The 20,297-nt window shown below is 42.8% G+C and overlaps 1 protein-coding gene across 2 annotated transcripts in view; it reads left to right on the top strand.

Moving 5' to 3' along the window:
- The window catches only part of KCNH1 (potassium voltage-gated channel subfamily H member 1), a 450,237-nt gene that overhangs the window by 314,035 nt on the left and 115,905 nt on the right, over positions 1-20,297 (top strand). For both annotated transcript variants that reach the window (XM_017853054.1, XM_017853052.1), the window contains exons 8-9: positions 3,010-3,209; positions 9,419-9,671. In XM_017853054.1, coding sequence (XP_017708543.1) covers positions 3,010-3,209; positions 9,419-9,671 — 453 coding nt within the window. The remainder of the gene's footprint in view (positions 1-3,009; positions 3,210-9,418; positions 9,672-20,297) is intronic.

Here is a 20,297-nt window from a genome sequence, read left to right as displayed (position 1 = left end):
GGACTACAGGTGTGAACCCCCATGCCCAGCTAATTTATATATATATATATTTTAGTAGAGATGGGGTTTCACCATGTTGGCCAGGCTGGTCTTGAACTCTTGACCTCAGGTGATCCACCTCCCTCAGCCTCCCAAAGCTTCTTGTAAATTTCTAATTATTTCAAGTAAAATGTTTGTTTTTCTTATTTAAAAGAAAATGAACTATTATTAAACAATACATGCAATAACGTGGATGAATCCCAAAATATGCTGAATCAAATAAACCAGTCAAAGAAGAGTAAAAAAGAAAAAATATAAATACAATGAGCTACATCAAAGCTAAAAACTTTTGTGCTGTAAATAATACCACAAAAAAGTGAAAAGACAACCCATGTGATGTGAGAAAGTATTTGCAAATCATTTATCTAAGAAGGGATTTGTATCCAGATTATATAAAAGATTCTTACAACTCAACAATTTAAAAAACCAATTGAAAAATGGGCAAAGATTTGGTTTCTCCAAAGAAGATATATAAATGACCAATAAGCACATGAAAAGAAGCTTAACATCATTGGCTGTTATGGAAATGCAAATCAAAACCACAATGAGATGGCAAGTCACACTCATTAGAAAGAAAAAGACACAATAACAAATGTTAATGAGGATATTGAGACACTGGAACTCTCATATACTGCTGGCAGGAATGTAAAGTGGTGCAGTTACTTTCGAAATCAATTCTGCAATTTCTCCAACATGTTAAACATAGTAACCATATGACCCAGCAATTTCACTCCTAGGTATAGAAACAAAATAATTGAAAATATGTTCACATAAAAACTTGCACACCAGCCGGCTGGGAGCGGTGACTCATGCCTGTAATACCAGCACTTTGGGAGGCTGAGGCGGGCGGATCACGAGGTCAGGAGATCGAAACCATCCTGGCTAACATGGTGAGACCCCCGTCTCTACTAAAAAATACAAAAAATTAGCTGGGCGTGGTGGCGGGCGCCTGTAATCCCAGCTACTCGGGAGGCTGAGGCAGGAGAATGGTGTGAACCCGGGAGGTGGAGCTTGCTGTGAGCCGAGATCGCGCCACTGCACTCCAGCCTAGGGGACAGAGCGAGACTCAGTCTAAAAACAACAACAACTTGCACATGAATGTTTATAATAGCCAAAAAGCAGACACAACCCAAATGCCCATGAACTGATGAATGGGTAAATGAAATGTGGAATATCCACATAATAGAGTGGTGTTCAAATTAAAAAGGAATGAAGTACTGATACATGCTGCAACATGGGATGAAGCTGGAAAACATTATGTTAAGTGAAAGAAGCTAGTCATGGAAGGCCGCATGTTGTATGATTTTAACTTATATGGAAATCAGTAAAGATAGAAAGTAGGTTAGCAGTTGTCTAGGGCAAGAGACTTAGGAGGAAATGGAGAATGATTGGTAATGGATATGGGATTTCTTTTGGGAAGAGTATATTCTAAACTTAGATTGTGGTGATAGTTGCACAACTCTGTAAATAGACTAAAGACCATTGAATTTTGTGGTTTAAATGGATACATTTTATGGTGTATGAATTATATCTTAATAAAGACGTTAAAAAGAGTACATACTGTATGATTCCATCTCTATAAAATTCTAGAAAATGAAGGTTAATCTGTGGTGCCAGAGGAGAGATCAGTGGTTGTTTGGGGATGGCAGGTGGAAAGTAGGTGGGGATAGGAGGGAGGGATTACAAAGAGGCATGACAAAGCTTTTGTTGGTGATGGATATGTTCACTATTTTGATTGTGGTGATGGTGTTATTGGTGTACATATGTCAAAACATAGCAAATTATATACTTTAAGCATGTACAGTTTATTATATATCAGTAATAACTCATCTTTTAAAAAGCCAGAGCAAAAATGTGTGAAATTTGACAAATATCTGTTAAGTACTGGTATAGTGTTAGATCCTAGAGATACAACGGCAAGGAAAAGAAGGGTTCAGCCTTCAAGCAACTCACACTGTCAGGGAACAGGCAAAGAAAGAAGCACATGATTGCAAAATGGTGTCATATGAGTTCTGTAGAAATATGCCCGGTAAATCATGGTCACACTTGTGGTGACAGATGGAGGGCAGAAGGTGTTTAGGAAGACTTCCTGGAAGCAGTAGCTCTTGAGCTCAGCATTGAGCAATGGAAGTTAGAGGTAGAAGGTGGGATTTTGTAATAACAGAATGATCCTTCTTCCTAATGCAAATGTAGGGGGAGCTGTAGTAGCGCATAGTACATACTTGTTATGTCTCAAAAGGGACTTGATTTTATTCTTACCATATTAAAGCTATGTTTTTCCTCAGGAGCCACATCACAGTGAAGCAGATCGTTGCACTAACAATAAGTGCAAAACAAGGATATAACATCCTTCACTGCCCTCTGCAGACTTGCTATTATTTATTTATTTGTGATTATTTATTTAAGGCCTGTCATTCCTGCTCTGTTTTTAGCTCTGTGAGGACCAGGTCTGACTGTTTATTTACCATCCTGTCCTTGGCAGGTAGCATAGTGCTTGGCACATAGCAGAGCTTGATAAAGATCATTCACCAATGGGTTTGGATTTTGACTGGTATGGAGCACATAGGCACACATTTGACTAGTGATCTCAGGCATGGCTCAAACTTTTTATGACAGAAGGTATAAAATGAAGCAGTACAACTCACCCCCGCCCCCGCAACCCACCGCCTAGCCCCCACTGCTGTGTCTTAGTTCTGTCCTCAGCCATGCCAGCTCCCATCCACCCTAACCCTGCCTCCCACAGGTTTCTCCTAGTAGCTTGGTGTTAGGAGGCTCTTTCTTTGCATCCATGCCCCAGAAGCTCCAGGTGTGAGGGTCTCCTGAGAATAGTCAGGGCAATCTGCACTGGGGGCGGGAGGGGGAGGCAGCTCTGGCCATTGGCCTACTCTGAGCAAGCTGAGCTTTCTGGAACCCTGGCTTAGGGACCACTCACATGTTATTTCTTCTCCTGCTCCTCCTCCTCACCTCTAGCACTTCTCTATGCCACCATCTTCGGGAATGTGACGACCATTTTCCAACAGATGTATGCCAACACCAACAGATACCATGAGATGCTCAACAGTGTTCGGGACTTCCTGAAGCTCTACCAGGTGCCAAAAGGATTGAGTGAGCGAGTCATGGATTATATCGTGTCCACTTGGTCCATGTCCAGAGGCATTGACACAGAGAAGGTAAGGGGGGTGAGGAGCTCAGGGAAACCATTTGTCTCTTGCTTTCCCTAGGGGTGTTGAGGCTTGCCTAGGACAGTGCATCCCAGATCTGGCTATGCTCAGAATTCACTTGGGTACTTTGGGATTCCAGGTCCTACCTCCAGAGGTTTTGTTTACTTCTAGATCAGCCTTACTCCAAGACCAACAATCAAAAATCATTATTTAAGAAATTAGAAAAGCAGGGTGTATTTCCTGGAGAAGAGAGGAGCTGGAAGTTTAACTGTCCAGGGTAGAATTTCCCAAACTTGGATGATGATAAGAATCAGGGCCATGACTAGAGAAGGGAGATCAGTATTGCCAATTTTCTTTTTACCCAGACTTGAAGATAGCACAGCAGTGTTACTGATCTTGTCTTCATTCAAACTTTTGGTATTTTGTTCATCGTGGATTTTTTTGCATTAACCTTGATTTTAAAAAAATAGCATTAAACTATGATTTATCTTGATTACTGACTTTTTTGGCATTCCCTTAATTTTATGTGCCCAAGGCTGTTGCCTCACTTAGCTCACCCTTATCTTGACCCTGATAAGAATCCCATGATGTCAGGCCAGATGCAGCAGCTCATGCCTGTAATCCCAGCACTTTGGGAGGCTGAGTCAGGTGGATCACTTGAGGTCAGGAGTTTGAGACCAGCCTGGCAACATGGGGAAACCTCATCTCTACTAAAAATACAAAAAATTAACTGGGCATGGTGGCATGCGCCTGTAGTTCCAACTATTCAGGAGGCTGAGGCAGGAGAATCGCTTGAACCCAGGAGGCAGAGGCTGCAGTGAGCCAAGATAATGCCACTGCACTCTAGCCTGGGCAACAGAGCGAGACTGTCTCAAAGAAAGAATCCCGTGATGTCATCATTAAAACAATCCCAGCCCCATCCCAGATCTGTGGAATGAGAAGTCAGGGGAGGTGAGGGAGCATTTTAATAAGTGCCTTTAAAACTATCCCAGCCTTCAGCGGATCTATGGAATGAGAACTTAGGGGAAGTGAGAGAGCATTTTTTTTTAAGGAGTTACTCTTTTTTTTTTTTTTTTTAATTATACTTTAAGTTCTGGGGTACATGTGCAGAACGTGCAGGTTTGTTACACAGGTGTACATGTGCCATGAATTTTTAACAAGTGCCCAGGCAACCCTATTCACCAGACAAGTCCAGGAAACAGTGATCAAGAGTTTGTGCCTTCATCATCAATTGACTTGACCAGAACATTAATTAGGCATCTCTCTGGTTATTTGTTTTCCCACCTGTAAAATGGAGAGGGTGATAAATTCCTATTGTTCTCTAATGGTTGTGTTATTCTAGATGCATTTCAATAGAGTAATGAAAATTTGGTGGTACTGGAAATAATAGAGAAAACATACAGTGGACTTCCTATTATTCACTTATGAATTTTCTTTAAAAAAGATTTAATCTCAGATCTATTGAGATTAAATCCATTCTCAATGAGATTCATTCTCTGCTTCTCAGTCTTTATCGAGTCTGTTTTTTATCACCAGTCTGTAAGTACTCAGGGCATACTGATTCTTTCGACTGTTAGAATGAGGAAAACAGAAAGATAACACGATTGCAAAAATACCTAATGACACATTGCAAACCAAATTCAGCTGGCTTTGGGATCAGCTACTTATGTTCCTAGTCTTCCTTCATTAGAATTGTCAGTTGAGGGTTGACAGTTTAAAAGGAAAAATTGAACTGAATTTAATCCTCAACTTGAACATTACTTTGGTTTTGCTGACTATTTGCCATGATAACCATAACACCACTACTACAACCTCAGCTACCATTTATTGAACATGCATTAAGAACAGATATTTGTTTTGCTTCTTCTATATGTCTGGTCTTGCACTAGTGTCTCACTTAGCCTCCACAGCAACCCTGTTATCCCTATTGAAGGGGGTAAGCACAAGAGGCCCGATTCATTTTACTAACTGCCCCTGGTCACAGAATAAAGAATGGCAAAGCCAGGATTTGAACACCATTTTGTCTGACTTCAAAGCTTGTGCTTTTCCTGCTATTACTTAAAAAAATTTAAAACATGTACTAGAGAGAAGGAGGATGAGTCCCAACAGAGTCATTCTAATTTCTTAGATGGGCAGGGCATCAGCTGGAGCTGAACTTAGTGGCTGCCTTTGCCAACCACCTGCCCCAACTACGCCTGTTGTTTCTGCTGTGTTCTCTCAACAATGCCTGTAGGTTCTGTGGGTTCCTGGCAGCTGATGGAGCAGAAAGGAACTTTGATCTCTCTGCCCTAGGGCTCCTTTTCCCAGGCACCAGGATGCCTTTGTAAGTCTGGTTGTCTGGAAAGAAGCCCTTCCCCACCCTCGCTGTAGGGCTGGCTGGGTGGCTGCCCATGGGAGACAGCACCGTCAGCATTTGCCCTCTCTTACTCTCCCTGCAGATCTGTCCTGCAGATCTGCCCTCACTTTCTGGAAGGGCTTTGGGATTTACCCCAGCTCCTGGTCCAGATGGAAGAGGGAATAGCCGTGGACCCAGCTCACTCTGGAGCCCAGTCTGTCCTGGGCTGGCTGCTCCTCTGGGCAGGAGCTTGTGGCAGGCAGCTGCTGGGGAGAGAGCAAGTCCTGTCGTCCTATACCTCTCCACATCTGCCCCTACCCTCCAATCTAAGTCAGAATGGTCAGTGATAACCAGGGAGCCAGGGCATGTGGGTGGTAGTGCTGGGATACCCCAGTTTTACCAGCTATTGGCTGGTGACTTTGAACACATCGCTTGTCTCTCTCCAAGTCTGTTTTTATGTCTGTACACATGGAAACATGATCTTTAAGACTAGGTGACCTCTAAAGCCCTTTTTGCTATGACCTTCTGGACTTCAAAGCCTCCCTGAAATTGCTGCTGCTGCTGCTGCTGCTGCTGTAATGACAACATCAAAAATGAGAGCTCACAGGCATTGAACACTTGTATGTGTCAGGCATTATACCAGGATGTTCCACACAACAGCTCATGGAATCCTCAGAAGAATTCTATATGAAATTTCAAAAAAATGAAGACATGGGGAGAGGAGCTAACTATTGCCTCACATTCATGCATCTAGTGAGTGCTGAGGCTGGGACTTGAATCTAGTTCTACCTGATCCTAATGCCTCTTCTCTTACTCAGGACTCGTATCCTGCCTAGCCTGGAGGAGATTCCACATTGACATCTCCCTTTAGCCTTTGAGACCTTCAAGGAAGAGTAAGGATGGTCTCTTCTCAAAACCTAGCAGTATGAAAGGTGGCCAGAGCCGGAGAGGGTGGCTGTGGGGTCTCAGAGTTGAGACCTCCCCACTCCACTCAGAGAAAGGAGTTCCAGACACCCCACCCACCTCAGTGTGGAGCCAATAGATGGGAAGAATGATGGAAATGACTGATGGCTGTGACAGTTTGCAATTTCTCCCCTCCAGGTTCCCTCACCTGCTCTCACTGTACTCTCCGTTGGCTCTGGGAACAGTGCCCAGAATAAAACATTGTCTCCATGCCAAGGCCTCATTCACTAGCACCCTCTTCCAGGGAAAGAGTAAAGTCTAGCCCAGGGGAAACCACGTATTTAAAGGTGAACTCACCTGGAGAATAAGTCTTGGTTCCAGACTACTTGGCACAGTTTTGACATGGCATGCGAGTGCTCCCCATTATCTAGTGATCTGCTCAGAGAGCAGAGGAAATAAATTAAATCTGCATTTCTGCAGGAGTCTTGTTTTGAATGAGCCTTATAGAAGTAAGTCCTTAGCAAGTGCTCTGCCCCAAGCATTGGCATTCTGAATTTTCCTCTCTGCCTTGGTCTGTCCTGTGTCTGTACTCCCAGAGGGCATGCTCACTTGATGGGCATCCTGCAATCCCAGATCAAGAATGCAGAGGTACACAGGGCAAGGGCATCTGTGCTTTCCGCATCCCCTGCTGGGGCCAGGCTTTGTCCCAGGCTGTGTACTGGTAGATATAATTTCATTTAATCTCACAAGTCAGTGTTAACAGTCTGCATTTGATAGGAGAAGCGAAAGTGTCACCTGGAGGGGAAGGAGCTGGGATTTCAACTCTTTGACCTCTTTCCACCGCTGTACCTCCAAGGAGAGCACAGGGGCACCTGAGGGGGTGGGGATATAAGTGAAGCCATCAGGGGTGAGGTGTGGTTTGAGCTGGGCTTTGAAGGAGGCTGCAAGTCTTCCAACTTTGGGGATGAGCAGCAGATACAGTGGCAAATGGCTTGTGCTAAGGCAGAGAAGCAGGGGTGGGAAAGTGCCCAGAACCTCAAGGAAAACGTCATCACTGAACATATTTGATTTTATGCCCCTAGCTTTGCTCATAAGCTAGGATGGGAGAATGGATTGTTTTAGAAACACTTCTGATTTCTCTGGAAAAGTTTGCTTGAAAGTGTCCATACTTAATGCTTGCTATGTAAGGGGCCATGCAATGTTTTATTGCAAACATTAAGTCCAGAGAAATATATTTCCCTCTAGAAAAACCTGTAAACTTTTAATTTTTTCAGAAGATGAGAACTACATAGCATCCTCCAGTTTTCATTTTGCTTGAATTCCAAGATGCTGCCGAGATGTTGATAATAAAATTACAAGCCTTTTTTGGGGGGCAGCTGCCTAGTGTAGGAATTGGTTGGGATCTAAACCAGGCTCTGATGTCAAGCTACCTAGTTTGAAACCCCAGCTGTGCCATTTCCTGGCAATTTTGGGCAAGTTATTTATCTTCCTTGTGCCTCAGTTTTCTTATTGTAAAATGATATAATAATAACACTTATACAGTTTATGGGAGGATTAAATTAGCAAATGCACGTAACAATTTAAAATGTAAAATGACAACCCTGTTCAACTTTGCCTATCCTTCTTTCCTTTTTTTATTGTTTAAGCACTTACCACTAAATTTTATTTATTTTGCTTATTTGTCTCCTCCCATTAGATGGTAACTTATATGGGGCAGGGAGTTTTGTCTTTTTTTATTTTTGTTTTTTTACTGCTTCATCCTCAGAGCCTAGGATGATGCCTGGCAAACCATAATGTGTTTGATAAGTATTAAATGAATGAATGATTCTAAAGTGCTTAGCAACACCTGCCACTCAGTAAGTGCTTAGTAAATGTTACTTTATATCTGTCGTTAAATAACACCCTATATTCAGTCCATCAGCAAATCATGTCCGTTCTACGGACATGATTTTTTCTAAATTTTTTCATGTCTTTTCTAAATTTAACTGCTCCTCCCTGGCTCTCCTGCCAGCATCCCAGTCAAAGCTTCCCTCACCTCTCACCTGGACAGGTGCAGGAGGGACCTAACTAGATTCCTTGACTAGGCTCTTGACACTCTATAGTCAGCACTCTCTAACACCACTCTGTAGCTTCAATAATCTTCTTCAGATGTAAGTCAGGTCATGACATTCTCCTGCTCAAAAATCCTCTGGTATTTCTCTATCATACTCAGAGTAAAACCCAAGGCTTATTGCACCCGAAAGTCTCTTGTACTTCGTGTTGTCTTTGATCCTCATCTCCTGCCCCTTTGCTCTCACTCCTTTTGGCCATTGCTCAGGCTCTCTTAGGGCCTTGGTGTTTGCTATCTTGCTGGGATATTCTTCTTCACATGGCTCACTCTGGCACTTATGCAAGAGTCAGCTTAACTGTCACCTTCCAGGCCGGGTGCGGTGGATCACGCTTGTAATCCCAGCACTTTGGGAGGCTGAGGCGGGTGGATCGCGAGGTGAGGAGATCGAGACCATCCTGGCTAACACGATAAAACCGCGTCTCTACTAAAAGTACAAAAAATTAGCTGGGCATGGTGGCGGGCACCTGTAGTCCCAGCTACTCGGGAGGCTGAGGCAGGAGAATGGCGTGAACCTGGGAGGCGGAGCTTGCAGTGAGCTGAGATGATGCCACTGCCCTCTAGCCTGGGTGACAGAGTGAGACTGTCTCGAAAAAAAAAAAAAAAGTCATCTTCCCAGAGAAGTCTTCTCTGACCACTAGTCTATAGGAGTCCTGCTTACTCCCAGTGCTGACTCTCAGACCCCTGTCCTGAACATTCAGCACAGATTTTTTTTTAGAAACTATCTGTCTCATCTATAAGAATATAAACTCCATAAGGGCAGGAACTTTAGTTAGAAGAGTGTAGTCTGGTGTAGTGGATGTTGCTCCTCCCCCTGAAGTGCTGAAGGCCACAGTGAGGACCCTCACACTGTTTTTTTCTGTGCCTGGCTAGGTCCTGCAGATCTGCCCCAAGGACATGAGAGCTGACATCTGCGTGCACCTGAACCGCAAGGTTTTCAAGGAGCACCCGGCCTTCCGGCTGGCCAGTGATGGCTGCCTCCGGGCACTGGCCATGGAGTTCCAGACGGTGCATTGTGCCCCAGGGGATCTCATCTACCATGCAGGAGAGAGCGTTGACAGCCTCTGCTTTGTGGTTTCTGGCTCCCTGGAGGTGATCCAAGATGATGAGGTGGTGGCCATCCTAGGTAGGTGTTGGCTTTGCTGGACGAGCAAAGGTACCTGGGGTTGGCTTAGCTACTGGGCAGCTCAATGCCACTGCGGCCTTCAGGTAGAGATTGCTTCATAGGGCAGGGCCAATTGCTAATATTAACTTATCTATCCAACAAACAAACAGCAAGAGCCTGTTTGGCACAAAGCCAGTCGCTGTTTGATGTCTGGAGTATTTCAATAAGAAAAATGGGTTTTATCCTCAAGGGGCTCCCAGTGTAGTGTAGGAGATGAACAAATAAGCAGACGTTCACAGTACAATGGGAGGCACATCTAACCCAGTATTCAAGTGGGAAGGCTTCCTGTACCTATGCTAAAACTTAAAAATTGAGAATGAGTTAGCATGGAGAAGAGAAGGGATGACGTATCCTAAATGTGTCACATCCTTTCAGAGGGAGAAATTCATGACTCACTTGGGGAACTACAAATTATTTAGTGTGGCTGGAGCACAAGAGGGGACATGGTAAGATATCAGACTAGGGAGGGAGCGAAGCACTAGGCAGATCGTGGCAGACTCTGGAAGCCACATTAGGTGACTGGGATTATTTGGGGGAGCCAATGAAGAGCTGAATGCAGGGGAGAGGCATGATGAGATTTGTACTTTAGAAAGATGACAGTAGTTGCAGCTTGGGGAGTGGATTGAACGAGGAAGGCTGGGGTAAGGAGACCAGGTGGGAGGCATGTTATCTAGAGGCAAGTTGATGGTGGCCTGAACTAATACTGTGGCAAGCAGATGGGGAGAAACAGATGGAGTTGAGATATTCAAGAAGTAGAATCACTGGAACCCAATGACAGATTAGCTGTGGTGGGGAAGGAGGAGTCAACGAGGACTATAGGTTTTCTCACATGGATAACAGGGAAGCTGGTACACCATCTACAACAATAGAGAATGTGGGAGGAAGAGCAGGGACGCGGGGGAATGTGTTGGTAATCGGGACATTGAGCATCAGTAGCTTTTAGGAAATGTGTCTGGTTTTCTGAGCTAGCCAGAGAACAGCTCTTTATTGGTGGCATATCTCTAAGGGGGCAAGCCATCATCATAATAATAGCTATCATTTATGGTCATTTGACACACAGCATTTGACACACAGATACTCATTTCACCCTTACAGTAACCCTATGAAATGGTTTTATTATCCCCATTTTGTAGATGAGACAATTAAAGTTCAAAGAGGTTAAGGAAATTTCCTCATGGCTGATGAAGTTCATGAAGCCAGCATTCCAGAGTCCCTCTGACTCCAGAACCTCTGCTTCAATCCAAAATGGATTACAAAATGTAATACTGCAATTCTGATGATAATTTTTTTTTTTTGAGTTGGAATCTTGGCTCTGTTGCCCAGGCTGGAGTGCGGTGGTGCAATCTCGGCTCACTGCAAGCTCTGCCTCCTGGGTTCACGCCATTCTCCTGCCTCAGCCTCCCAAGTAGCTGGGACTACAGGCACCCACCACCACGCCCAGCTAATTTTTTTGTTTTTTGTTTTGTTTTGTTTTGTTTTGTTTTGATTTTAGTAGAGATGGGGTTTTACCATGTTAGCCAGGATGATCTCCGTCTCCTGACCTTGTGATCTGCCTGCCTTGGCCTCCCAAAGTGCTGAAATTACAGGCATGAGCCACCACGCCTGGCCTCTGATGATAATTAATATAGTATGCTGGCCCATTAAGTTGCCAGGTACTGGTAGAGATTGTAAACATGTGTTTTATCTTTTACAAATGATTTATTAGAAAACTGAGGCCGGAGGAGATTAAGTTATGCTGAAGTTAGAATTGAGATTCAAACTACATAGAGACATTAGATAGTGTTATTTTAAAAAAGAAAGAAAGAAAAAGAAAAGCCCCAACTTTGTTCCTGCTTGACTTTGGAGCACACAATATGTAGCTTCCTTCTTGTTTTTTTGGCCCTAAGCCAACTGGCTCTCTTGATTACATTTTGCTTAGGTTAACCCAAGGATGATTTATGTTCCTTCAGCATACATTGGCAGATGGTCAGAGGGAGAGTGGGATAGAAATTGGGTGGGGTGGTCGGGTGCAATGGCTCATGCCTGTCATCCCAGCACTTTGGGAGTCTGAGACAGATGGATCTCTTGGGTCCAGTAATTTAAGACCAGCCTGGGCACTATGGCAAAACCCTGTGTCCACAAAAAATACAAAAATTAGGTGGGCATGGTGGTATATGCTTGTGGTCCCAACTACTCAGGAGGCTTAGGTGGGAGGCTCAGAAGCGAAGGTTACAGTGAGACATGATCACATTGCTGCACTCTGGCCTGAGGCCTGAGTGACAGAAGGAGACCCTGTCTCAACAAACAAACAACAACAACAACAACAAAAAAACAAGCAAAAAGAAATTGGGTGGGGAATGGAGGCTGAAACTGTTTGCCAAAATAAGTGTTCTAGATTCCATGGTATCCATTGAACTCTGCAGACCAGAGTTACTCTGTTCCTTGCCCCCTTTTCACAGAGAAGCGAGATTCAACTGTGTATACATAGGACTCATGAAGGTAAAAACCATTGCTTTAGTATGTCTGATATGAAGGAGCATTTTTCTCTACCTTTAATACTCATCAGTTTCCTTGATGAAGAGGAGTTTCTTTTTTTATTTATTTATTATACTTTAAGTTCTAGCATGCACGATAAAGAGGAATTTCCACTGGTGGTCATAGCCATGTTTTTATGTTTGCCTGGCTGAGATGAGCACCTATTAACTAGTGAGCAATCCTTTAAGTTTGACCTTTGACTTAACCCTTTGATAAGGGCATCTTTCACTCATCTTCCCACTGATAACTTACCATATGCCTTTCCATGCTCAGGGCATCCTTCGTGACTCACCACACACAGCTACATTTCTAGGAGTTGTTTGAACACCTAGACTTAGGCATAGAGGCATGATGGAGCTGAAGAGGGGTTGGGGAGACACACAGCTTCCTAGCCCCTTCTCATTTCCTTTCATCCTGGGCTTCTTGTGAGGAAGAAACCAGGGCTTGATTTATTGTTGAATTACTTGACCTTGTTGACTGCGTCTCTAAATCTGGCCCTCTACTTTGGGCCTTCCTGGGCATTCTGCCTGCTCTAGTTAGCAATGTGGACAGGATCTCTGAAATAGCTCAGCAGCTTTGGATTCAAAGTGGTTGTTGCCTTCAAGCTGTCTACACTAGAAAAAGCTTCTTCACTTTGTCTCTAGGAGCCAGACTGGGTCTGAAAAGTAGGTCCAAACTCAATATTCTAAATAACTTATCAGATTTCAAGGGGCTCTTATTCTCTAAAAGGTCAAGACAAGTCCTTCAAGTCAACCTGAGCTCTGGACAAAGAGGCATAAGTGACTCTAAGCTGTTGGCCCCCTGGAAACTTAAATTTAGAGTTTTGTTCTTGTTGTTTTTCTATAATTAGCATATCTTTGGTCAATGGACTGAAATCAGTTTGTTCTTGCAAAGGGGTTAGGCATCAAATGGGCCTTATAACTTTATTGTCTGTTGATGCCCTTCAATACAATCCAACCAAAATGCATTGAACACCTGCTATCTGCTAGGCACTGTCATAGGGGTGGGGATATAGCAGTGGGCCAAACATTAGTCCAGCCTCCTACAGGTGGAGGGGGCTGACAGTGGAAAGACAGCCATCACTCTGCATGATTAGCATTGCCATGGAGAGAACGCAGGTATCATAGAGGATCATTGGATGAGCAATTATTGAGCAGCTACTGTATATCCAGTGCTTTAAAGAGGACAGAAAATATCCAAGTATTCCTTAGTTATCACAAGCAAGAGGTTTTAGAAAAAAACGCCAGAGCTCATCCATCTCGTTATCTTGCTCTTTGTTCTGTTATTATCAGTTCACTCATTTACATTCTGCTAATTTGCCTCCTCCTTCCAGTTCTAGTATTCCACTCACACTCTCTGTTTAATTTTAGCACAGATGCCAAGAACAAAGAAAAGGGCCAGTACGCATAACTAAGTGTGTTTAGTTTGTGTTAAAAATGAAGCCCTTCAAAGGAAAGTCTTTGAAAGAAGAGTGTTTTCCAAACTTTTGTGACTGGAACCTGCCATACGAAATGTATATTATGTTGCAAATGAATACATAAACAAATACACACACAGTTATACACAGAATTTGATACTTCTCTTGCTATGTGAGTTGCAACCTGGTATTTTCTATTAGATAATGTTCTCTTTCATTAAAAAATGACCATCATGACCCACTAAATTGTTTTCCTGACCTGATCACAGTCTGCAGTTTAAAACGTGGTCCCACAAATCTCGATGATATTCTCTGAGGACAGAGAACATATCAGAAATCTCTTATGATCTCCTGTCCCTTTACTCTTCTCTCTGCCTTAATTTTGCATGAAAGCCTTATATCTTTTTGGAATTCCCTTAGAAATCACTTAATGGCTTCTCAAATCTAGTTTCTTGGCTCCTTGAAATAAATTTGAGATTTTCACATGTGCGTTTTATTTATTGGATTTTAAAAAGTAATTTAGTTTTTTATAGATATCAATATTAAAAGGTAGAGATACCATTTTTCCCCTATCCAAGTAGTACTAGTAGCATCTGCATATAAGTAGTTATCTTGGTGTTCTGTGTTACTGTGTGACTCAGCAACATAGATGAGTCATGGACTAGCATCTGGGCTGTGCATAAGTGTGTTAAGTATCTCCCTGCATTTCTATCTTATAAGTGCAATATTTATATGATCTCCTTTCACTGCGATTTAGTGTCCCCTTACTAATGTTTATGGGTTTTGCATTTTAATACTCAATTTGTATTTTCTTTATGGATCACCTTGTGTTTTTCCGTTTTGTGGATTTTTTTTTTTTTTTCCCCTTGGGGCAAACAGAAGTATTTTGGTCAGGCTGCATCAAGCAGTAAAAAGAGTCCTGAAGCTAGAGATTTAACTCTAGTCCTGGTTCTGCTATAACTCCTTGCAGGAGTTGCCACTAGCGGTGGCTCAAGCCTGTAATCCCAGCACTTTGGGAGGCCGAGACGGGCGGATCACAAGGTCAGGAGATCGACACCATCCTGGCTAACACGCTGAAACCCCGTCTCTACTAAAAAATACAAAAAACTAGCTGGGCGAGGTGGCAGGCGCCTGTAGTCCCAGCTACTCGGGAGGCTGAGGCAGGAGAATGGCGTAAACCTGGGAGGCGGAGCTTGCAGTGAGCTGAGATCCGGCCACTGCACTCCAGCCTGGGCGACAGAGCGAGACTCCGTCTCAAAAAAAAAAAAAAAAGTCTTCAAAGGGCTCCTGTGTTTCTACCGAGCCTATCACACTGCATCAATTGCATGTTTACTCCCCACTCTCCTGTGAGCCCCGGACTCTTTGATTTTATATCTCCGGCACCTAGCACATGGAAAGCACCAGAGGCTCTTTTCTGAATGGAATGCAATTGAAAGGAAGGCGGAGGTTAGGCTGTGAGGAGCCCCACAGGCCAGAGTAAGACTATCTTATGGGGATAAGGACCCAGAGAGAGTTTTAGAAAGGAGGTTGACAGGAAGATTTGGGTTCCATAAATACAGAGGCATGGAGACTAGCAGAGAGGCTCAGGAAAAATGGTGAGCCCCTGAATAAGGAAGTAGAAGGAGAGCCAGAATCTACAGACATCAGGGGAGGGAGAACCTCCGGGAAGTGGGAGGTGAGGACAGGGAATAGTTTCCGGAAGTGACTGGAGAAGTCAACAGGGCCAGAGGAGGAGGAAGTGAAGGAGGAAAGAAGATGGGTCTATTTTGTTCAGTTTGCAGTGTCTTTTTGGAACAGGTCCAGGTATGGCTTTCGACTACAGGAAACTCTCTTCTTGATTTGTGGATGAGCCAAAGTCTGCCAAGAAATGAGAAGAGCCATGGGGAAGATTGATGAGCAGGCCCTGGTTCACGTGGCACAGATCTTTCTTGCAGTCCTGTCACTATTGAGTTAGGACTTATATGTACATAAAGGCATAAATGCTTGTTCATGGATGAAATCTTCTTTATTTTATTTACTTATTTATTTTTAGAAGGACACCTCCTTGTCACAGTTCCTAATTTGGAAGGTACTCTCATTTTTGCTTAGTTAACTTCCTTGGGTTCATTGACCTTATTTGGATATTCCTGCAGCATCTATTTATTTAGCAATCACCAGAGCATAACATGGTCTTAATCTCTTTGGGGATACAGAGAAAAACCTTGTCTTGGAGGAATGTTCCATTACATGTGGTGAGACAAATGCATGGCTAGTGGCAATAAGTAATGTGGGTACCTTTTTCTATAGACTTCTTGCAGTGAGCAGGGAAATGCTCATGCAGGAGGTAGAAGTTGAATTGGGCTTGGAAGGACAAGTAGGAGTTTTGTAGTCTGAGTCTGAAAGTGGAAAGTACAGCACAGGCCTCCAGAGGTATTAGAGAATACATGGAAATGCATGTGGCATGTTCAGGTACCAACGTGAGCAAAGCAGACTGAGTAGCCTTTCCATGAGGCCAGTGGTTCTCAACTATAGTGAACACAAAAACTCAGCTGGGAAACTTGTTCATCGTGCCAAGCCCCATTTGTTCCCCACAGGTTCTGAATCTATAGCCCTAGCCCCAGAGGTGATTCCATGCATGTGGTTGGAGGACTGCGCTTTGAGAAACATTGCTTTAGGCAGTTACTGCTTGATGTTTTTTGTGGAACAGGATGAGATGATGAACGTGGGGAAGCAACTAAGGCAGGGATGCACTGGGTAGGAGACCTTTTATTACATTAACCTAAACCACATGAAATGATCAATTCTCCACTTTTTTGACATACCACATGGTAGGATCAACTTCCCAGTGATCTGTATAAGAGGCCTAGAGTAGCAGCTCTGTGAGGATGGAGTCAAGGTTTGGACAGGTGAGGTAGGGCATTCTAAATGGAAAAGACGATGTGAGCTGAGGCCTAGGGAAGGAAAGTGTTGGGGGTGTTTCATAACCACAAGACAGTTACTTGAGCTGTAGCTGATAGCCCTACGGGGCAGCAGTGGGATATGGGGCTGGGGAGGCATATCAGGGCTAGTCTATGAGATGAGTTTAAAGGTCAGCATGAGGAACTCAGCAGTGGAAACCACTGAAGGTGGTGAGTAAAGCATGGCACTATTACAGCTGTGATTTGTAAAGATTAATGGATTGAACAGAGAGACCAGGAGGCTGTTAGGTAACTATGGCTTATAGCAGAAGTAAGGAGTGTTAAGATTTAGGCAGTAAAAATGGAGACAGGAGTAGGGCTGCCAAATACAATACCACATGCCCAGTTTAATTTGAATTTCATGTAAACAATACATAGTTTCTAGTATAAATTTTATCCAGATGTTTCATGGGATATGCTTATGAGTGAAATTATTCATTTATTTGAAATTCTGTTTTAACTGGGTATCTTGTATTTTTATTTGCTAAATCTGCCAACCATAGTTGGGAGGCAAAGGTGGATAAAACATCGTGAAGCAGAGTCTGTAAGGTTGTAAGTAGGATATGGGGAGCAAAGAGAGGGAAGCAAGAGAAGCAGTTCTGATGAGTGGGGAAATGGGGGCATCAGTGGTAGAAGATCAAGTCAGGAGGAAATGGTGGTGAGAAAGAAAGTGGTGAGCTTCATTTTGACCTGTTACGCTGTTGCATTTAATGGCCAATAGGGTACCAAAGTGGAGAGTCCAGCAGTGACTTGGACCCTGTGGGTCTGGAATCAGGAAAAGAAACCAGGGGTCAAGACAGAAATTTGGGATTTAGAGGAAGAAATATGAAATGCATATTTTAAAAAGACACAGATAGAGCATAGGAATATTTTTCTAAATGACCAAGTATTTCAGAGCATTTGAAAGGAATTGGGAAAGCCAGGTGTGGTGGCTTGTGCCCATGGCCCCAGCTACTCAGGAGGCTGAGGATCACTTGAGCCTAGGACTTTGAGGCTGTAGTGCACCGTGATCACACTGGTGAAGAGCTACTGCACTCCAGCCTAGGCAACATAGCAAGACCCTGTCTCTTAAAAAAGAAAGAAATGGGAGTGTAGCCATTCACAATACTCACAAGAAATTTTAAACGATACTAGAAATAAGCAAAGTAAGTAAAATACAGTTCTTAAATGCAATCTGATCTCAGTTATGTGAGGGAAAAACATTCATAGATAAAAGCCCATAGGTGTTTTCACCAACGTGTTATAGTGCATGTCTTGTTTGCGAGGCTTTAGGATATTTTAATTTTTAAAACATATTTGTCTTTCAAGTTGATTGGCGGTTCCGGGGGCGCCGATGGGCTCAAGTACTGCTGAATCCCAGCACTTTGGGAGGCCCAAGAGGGGGGATCACGGGGTCAGGAATCGACACCATCCTGCTTTACGGTGAAACGTTGCTAGCTAAGAAATACAATAAACTAGCCAGGCGAGGGTGGCGGGCGCCTGTAGTCCCAGCTACTCGGAGAGGCTGAGCAGTGATGTGTCTTACTGTGTTGTCTGGAGTCTGTCAGTGTCTGATTTTGTTGTCCATGTACTCCAGCCGCTGGGCCGGTCAGTAGTATAGACTCCCATCTCAAAAAAAAAAAAAAAAAAAAAGATATATCCTACTTTCTAAATGTGGGGAAAAACTTTGTTTTAATTTTCAAGGGGACATTGAGAAAGTCAACATTACTTCAAATTTCACATTTGTTGGTTATTAGGATATAATTTAGAAGAATGATATTATTTTTCATATAGATGTCTTGACAGCATTTTTTTTTTTTTACCAATTCAATCAGAAAAAAAGTGGCATTTATTTTTGCATCTAGTACCCAACCCCTCCCTCTAAGAGTTCTTGAAAAGGAGGATGGCCAGGCAATGAAGACAGAATGGCTTATCTGACAAAGATCTAAAGCAACAACAAAAGCAACAATAACTTTCTATAAACCCTCATTATTTTAGAGGATTGGAGAAGCTAAATCCTTCACAGAGATGCTTCCCAAGATTCTTGTGAGCTGAGTATGGAGAGGAGGGGGTCCCCAAGCACTGCCATCACTGTGGTGCATTGCTCCACAGTGCTCCAGGGACTTGAAGTTGCTAGGTAAATATTGCTGCCACTTGCCATATAATAATGCTGTTTGCCCATGCTTAGCACAGAGGGAGGAGGCTATGTGTAAGTGTCACCCTAAACACTCCAACCAAGCATTAATACTCATACAGCTGTTCCATCATCTGAAGAGATTAAACTAAGTCTGTACTTTTAGAAAGAAGCTATAATATGAATAATCTAGAACTTCAGAAATACAAAACCACTTGTATCATGTAATGCACACAATATCTGATTGAGAGAGGGTGGAGGCGGAGACCAGGTCTCTTTCCTAATTCTGTGTTTGCTTAAGTAATTTTAAAAATTGGTTTACAGTCCCCGAAGACACTGGCAGTTAGGAAGTTGATTGATCTTTCTAAAGGAAATTTTCATAACTTTATAGTGTCTAGACAGAGGGATTGGTTGAATCATAAATTATGGTAAATTAAGGCAGTTGTTATGATAATGATATGAAGAAGTTTTACTGGCGTGCAAAATGTTTCAAATATAACTTTAAGTGGGATAAAAGCAGAATATATAGCTATATATATAGTAACCTTAACTAGCTCAAAATGCATATATGAGTAAAAGAAAGATGGAAAGTATACCAAAATGTTAACTGAAGTTTTCTGGACAGTAGACTTATTTGTAATTTTATTGTCTATTTTCAACATATTTCAGTTATTTTCTATAACTCACTTATATTCTTTTATAAATAATCAGAAGGGGAAAAAGCAAAGTTCTCATCCATAGCAATCTTGGAAAATTATCACCTGCTTTCATTGGAAGATTTGTGTTCTGTTTGCTTGGTGGAGAAATTTGGCTAATTTAATTTTATCTAATTGCAGTAATGAAGAACAGAAGGAGAATTGTCATGAAGTTTCCAAACCATTGCTTTAACTTAACCATTTATGGCGGAGTCCCTATTCAGACAGAGATGCCAGCCTTGTTTTCTCATGATCAGCATAGTCCCCACAAGGAAGGCTGATGACCCATATTTGGGTGACGTTTTAATACTTTTAGGGACAGCATTTATGTCACAGAGTAATTTCTCTCTCCTTTTTTTTTTGTTATACTTTTAAGTTCTAGGGTACATGTACACAATGTGCAGGTTTGTTACATATGTATACTTGTGCCATGTTGGTGTGCTTCACCCATCAACTCGTCAGCACCCATCAACTCGTCATTTACATCAAGTATAACTCCCAATGTCATCCCTTCCCCCTCCCCCCTCACCATAATAGGCCCCAGTGTGTGATGTTCCCCTTCCTGAGTCCAAGTGATCTCATTGTTCAATTCCCACCTATGAGTGAGAACACGCGGTGTTTAGTTTTCCGTTCTTGTGATAGTTTGCTGAGAATGATGGTTTCCAGCTGCATCCATGTCGCTACAAAGGACATAAACTCATCCTTTTTTATGGCTGCATAGTATTCCATGGTGTGTATGTGCCACATTTTCTTAATCTAGTCTGTCACAGATGGACATTTGGGTTGATTCCAAGTCTTTGCTATTGTGAATAGTGCCGCAATAAACATACGTGTGCATGTGTCTTTATAGCAGCATGATTTATAATCCTTTGGGTATATACCCAGTAATGGGATGGCTGGGTCATATGGTAA

The sequence above is a fragment of the Rhinopithecus bieti genome, unplaced genomic scaffold, assembly GCF_001698545.2.
Source record: "Rhinopithecus bieti isolate Rb0 unplaced genomic scaffold, ASM169854v2 scaffold_35166, whole genome shotgun sequence".
Lineage (NCBI taxonomy): Eukaryota > Metazoa > Chordata > Mammalia > Primates > Cercopithecidae > Rhinopithecus > Rhinopithecus bieti.
Note: the sequence above shows the minus strand (reverse complement) of the source record. Positions and strands in the feature narration are given on the sequence as shown.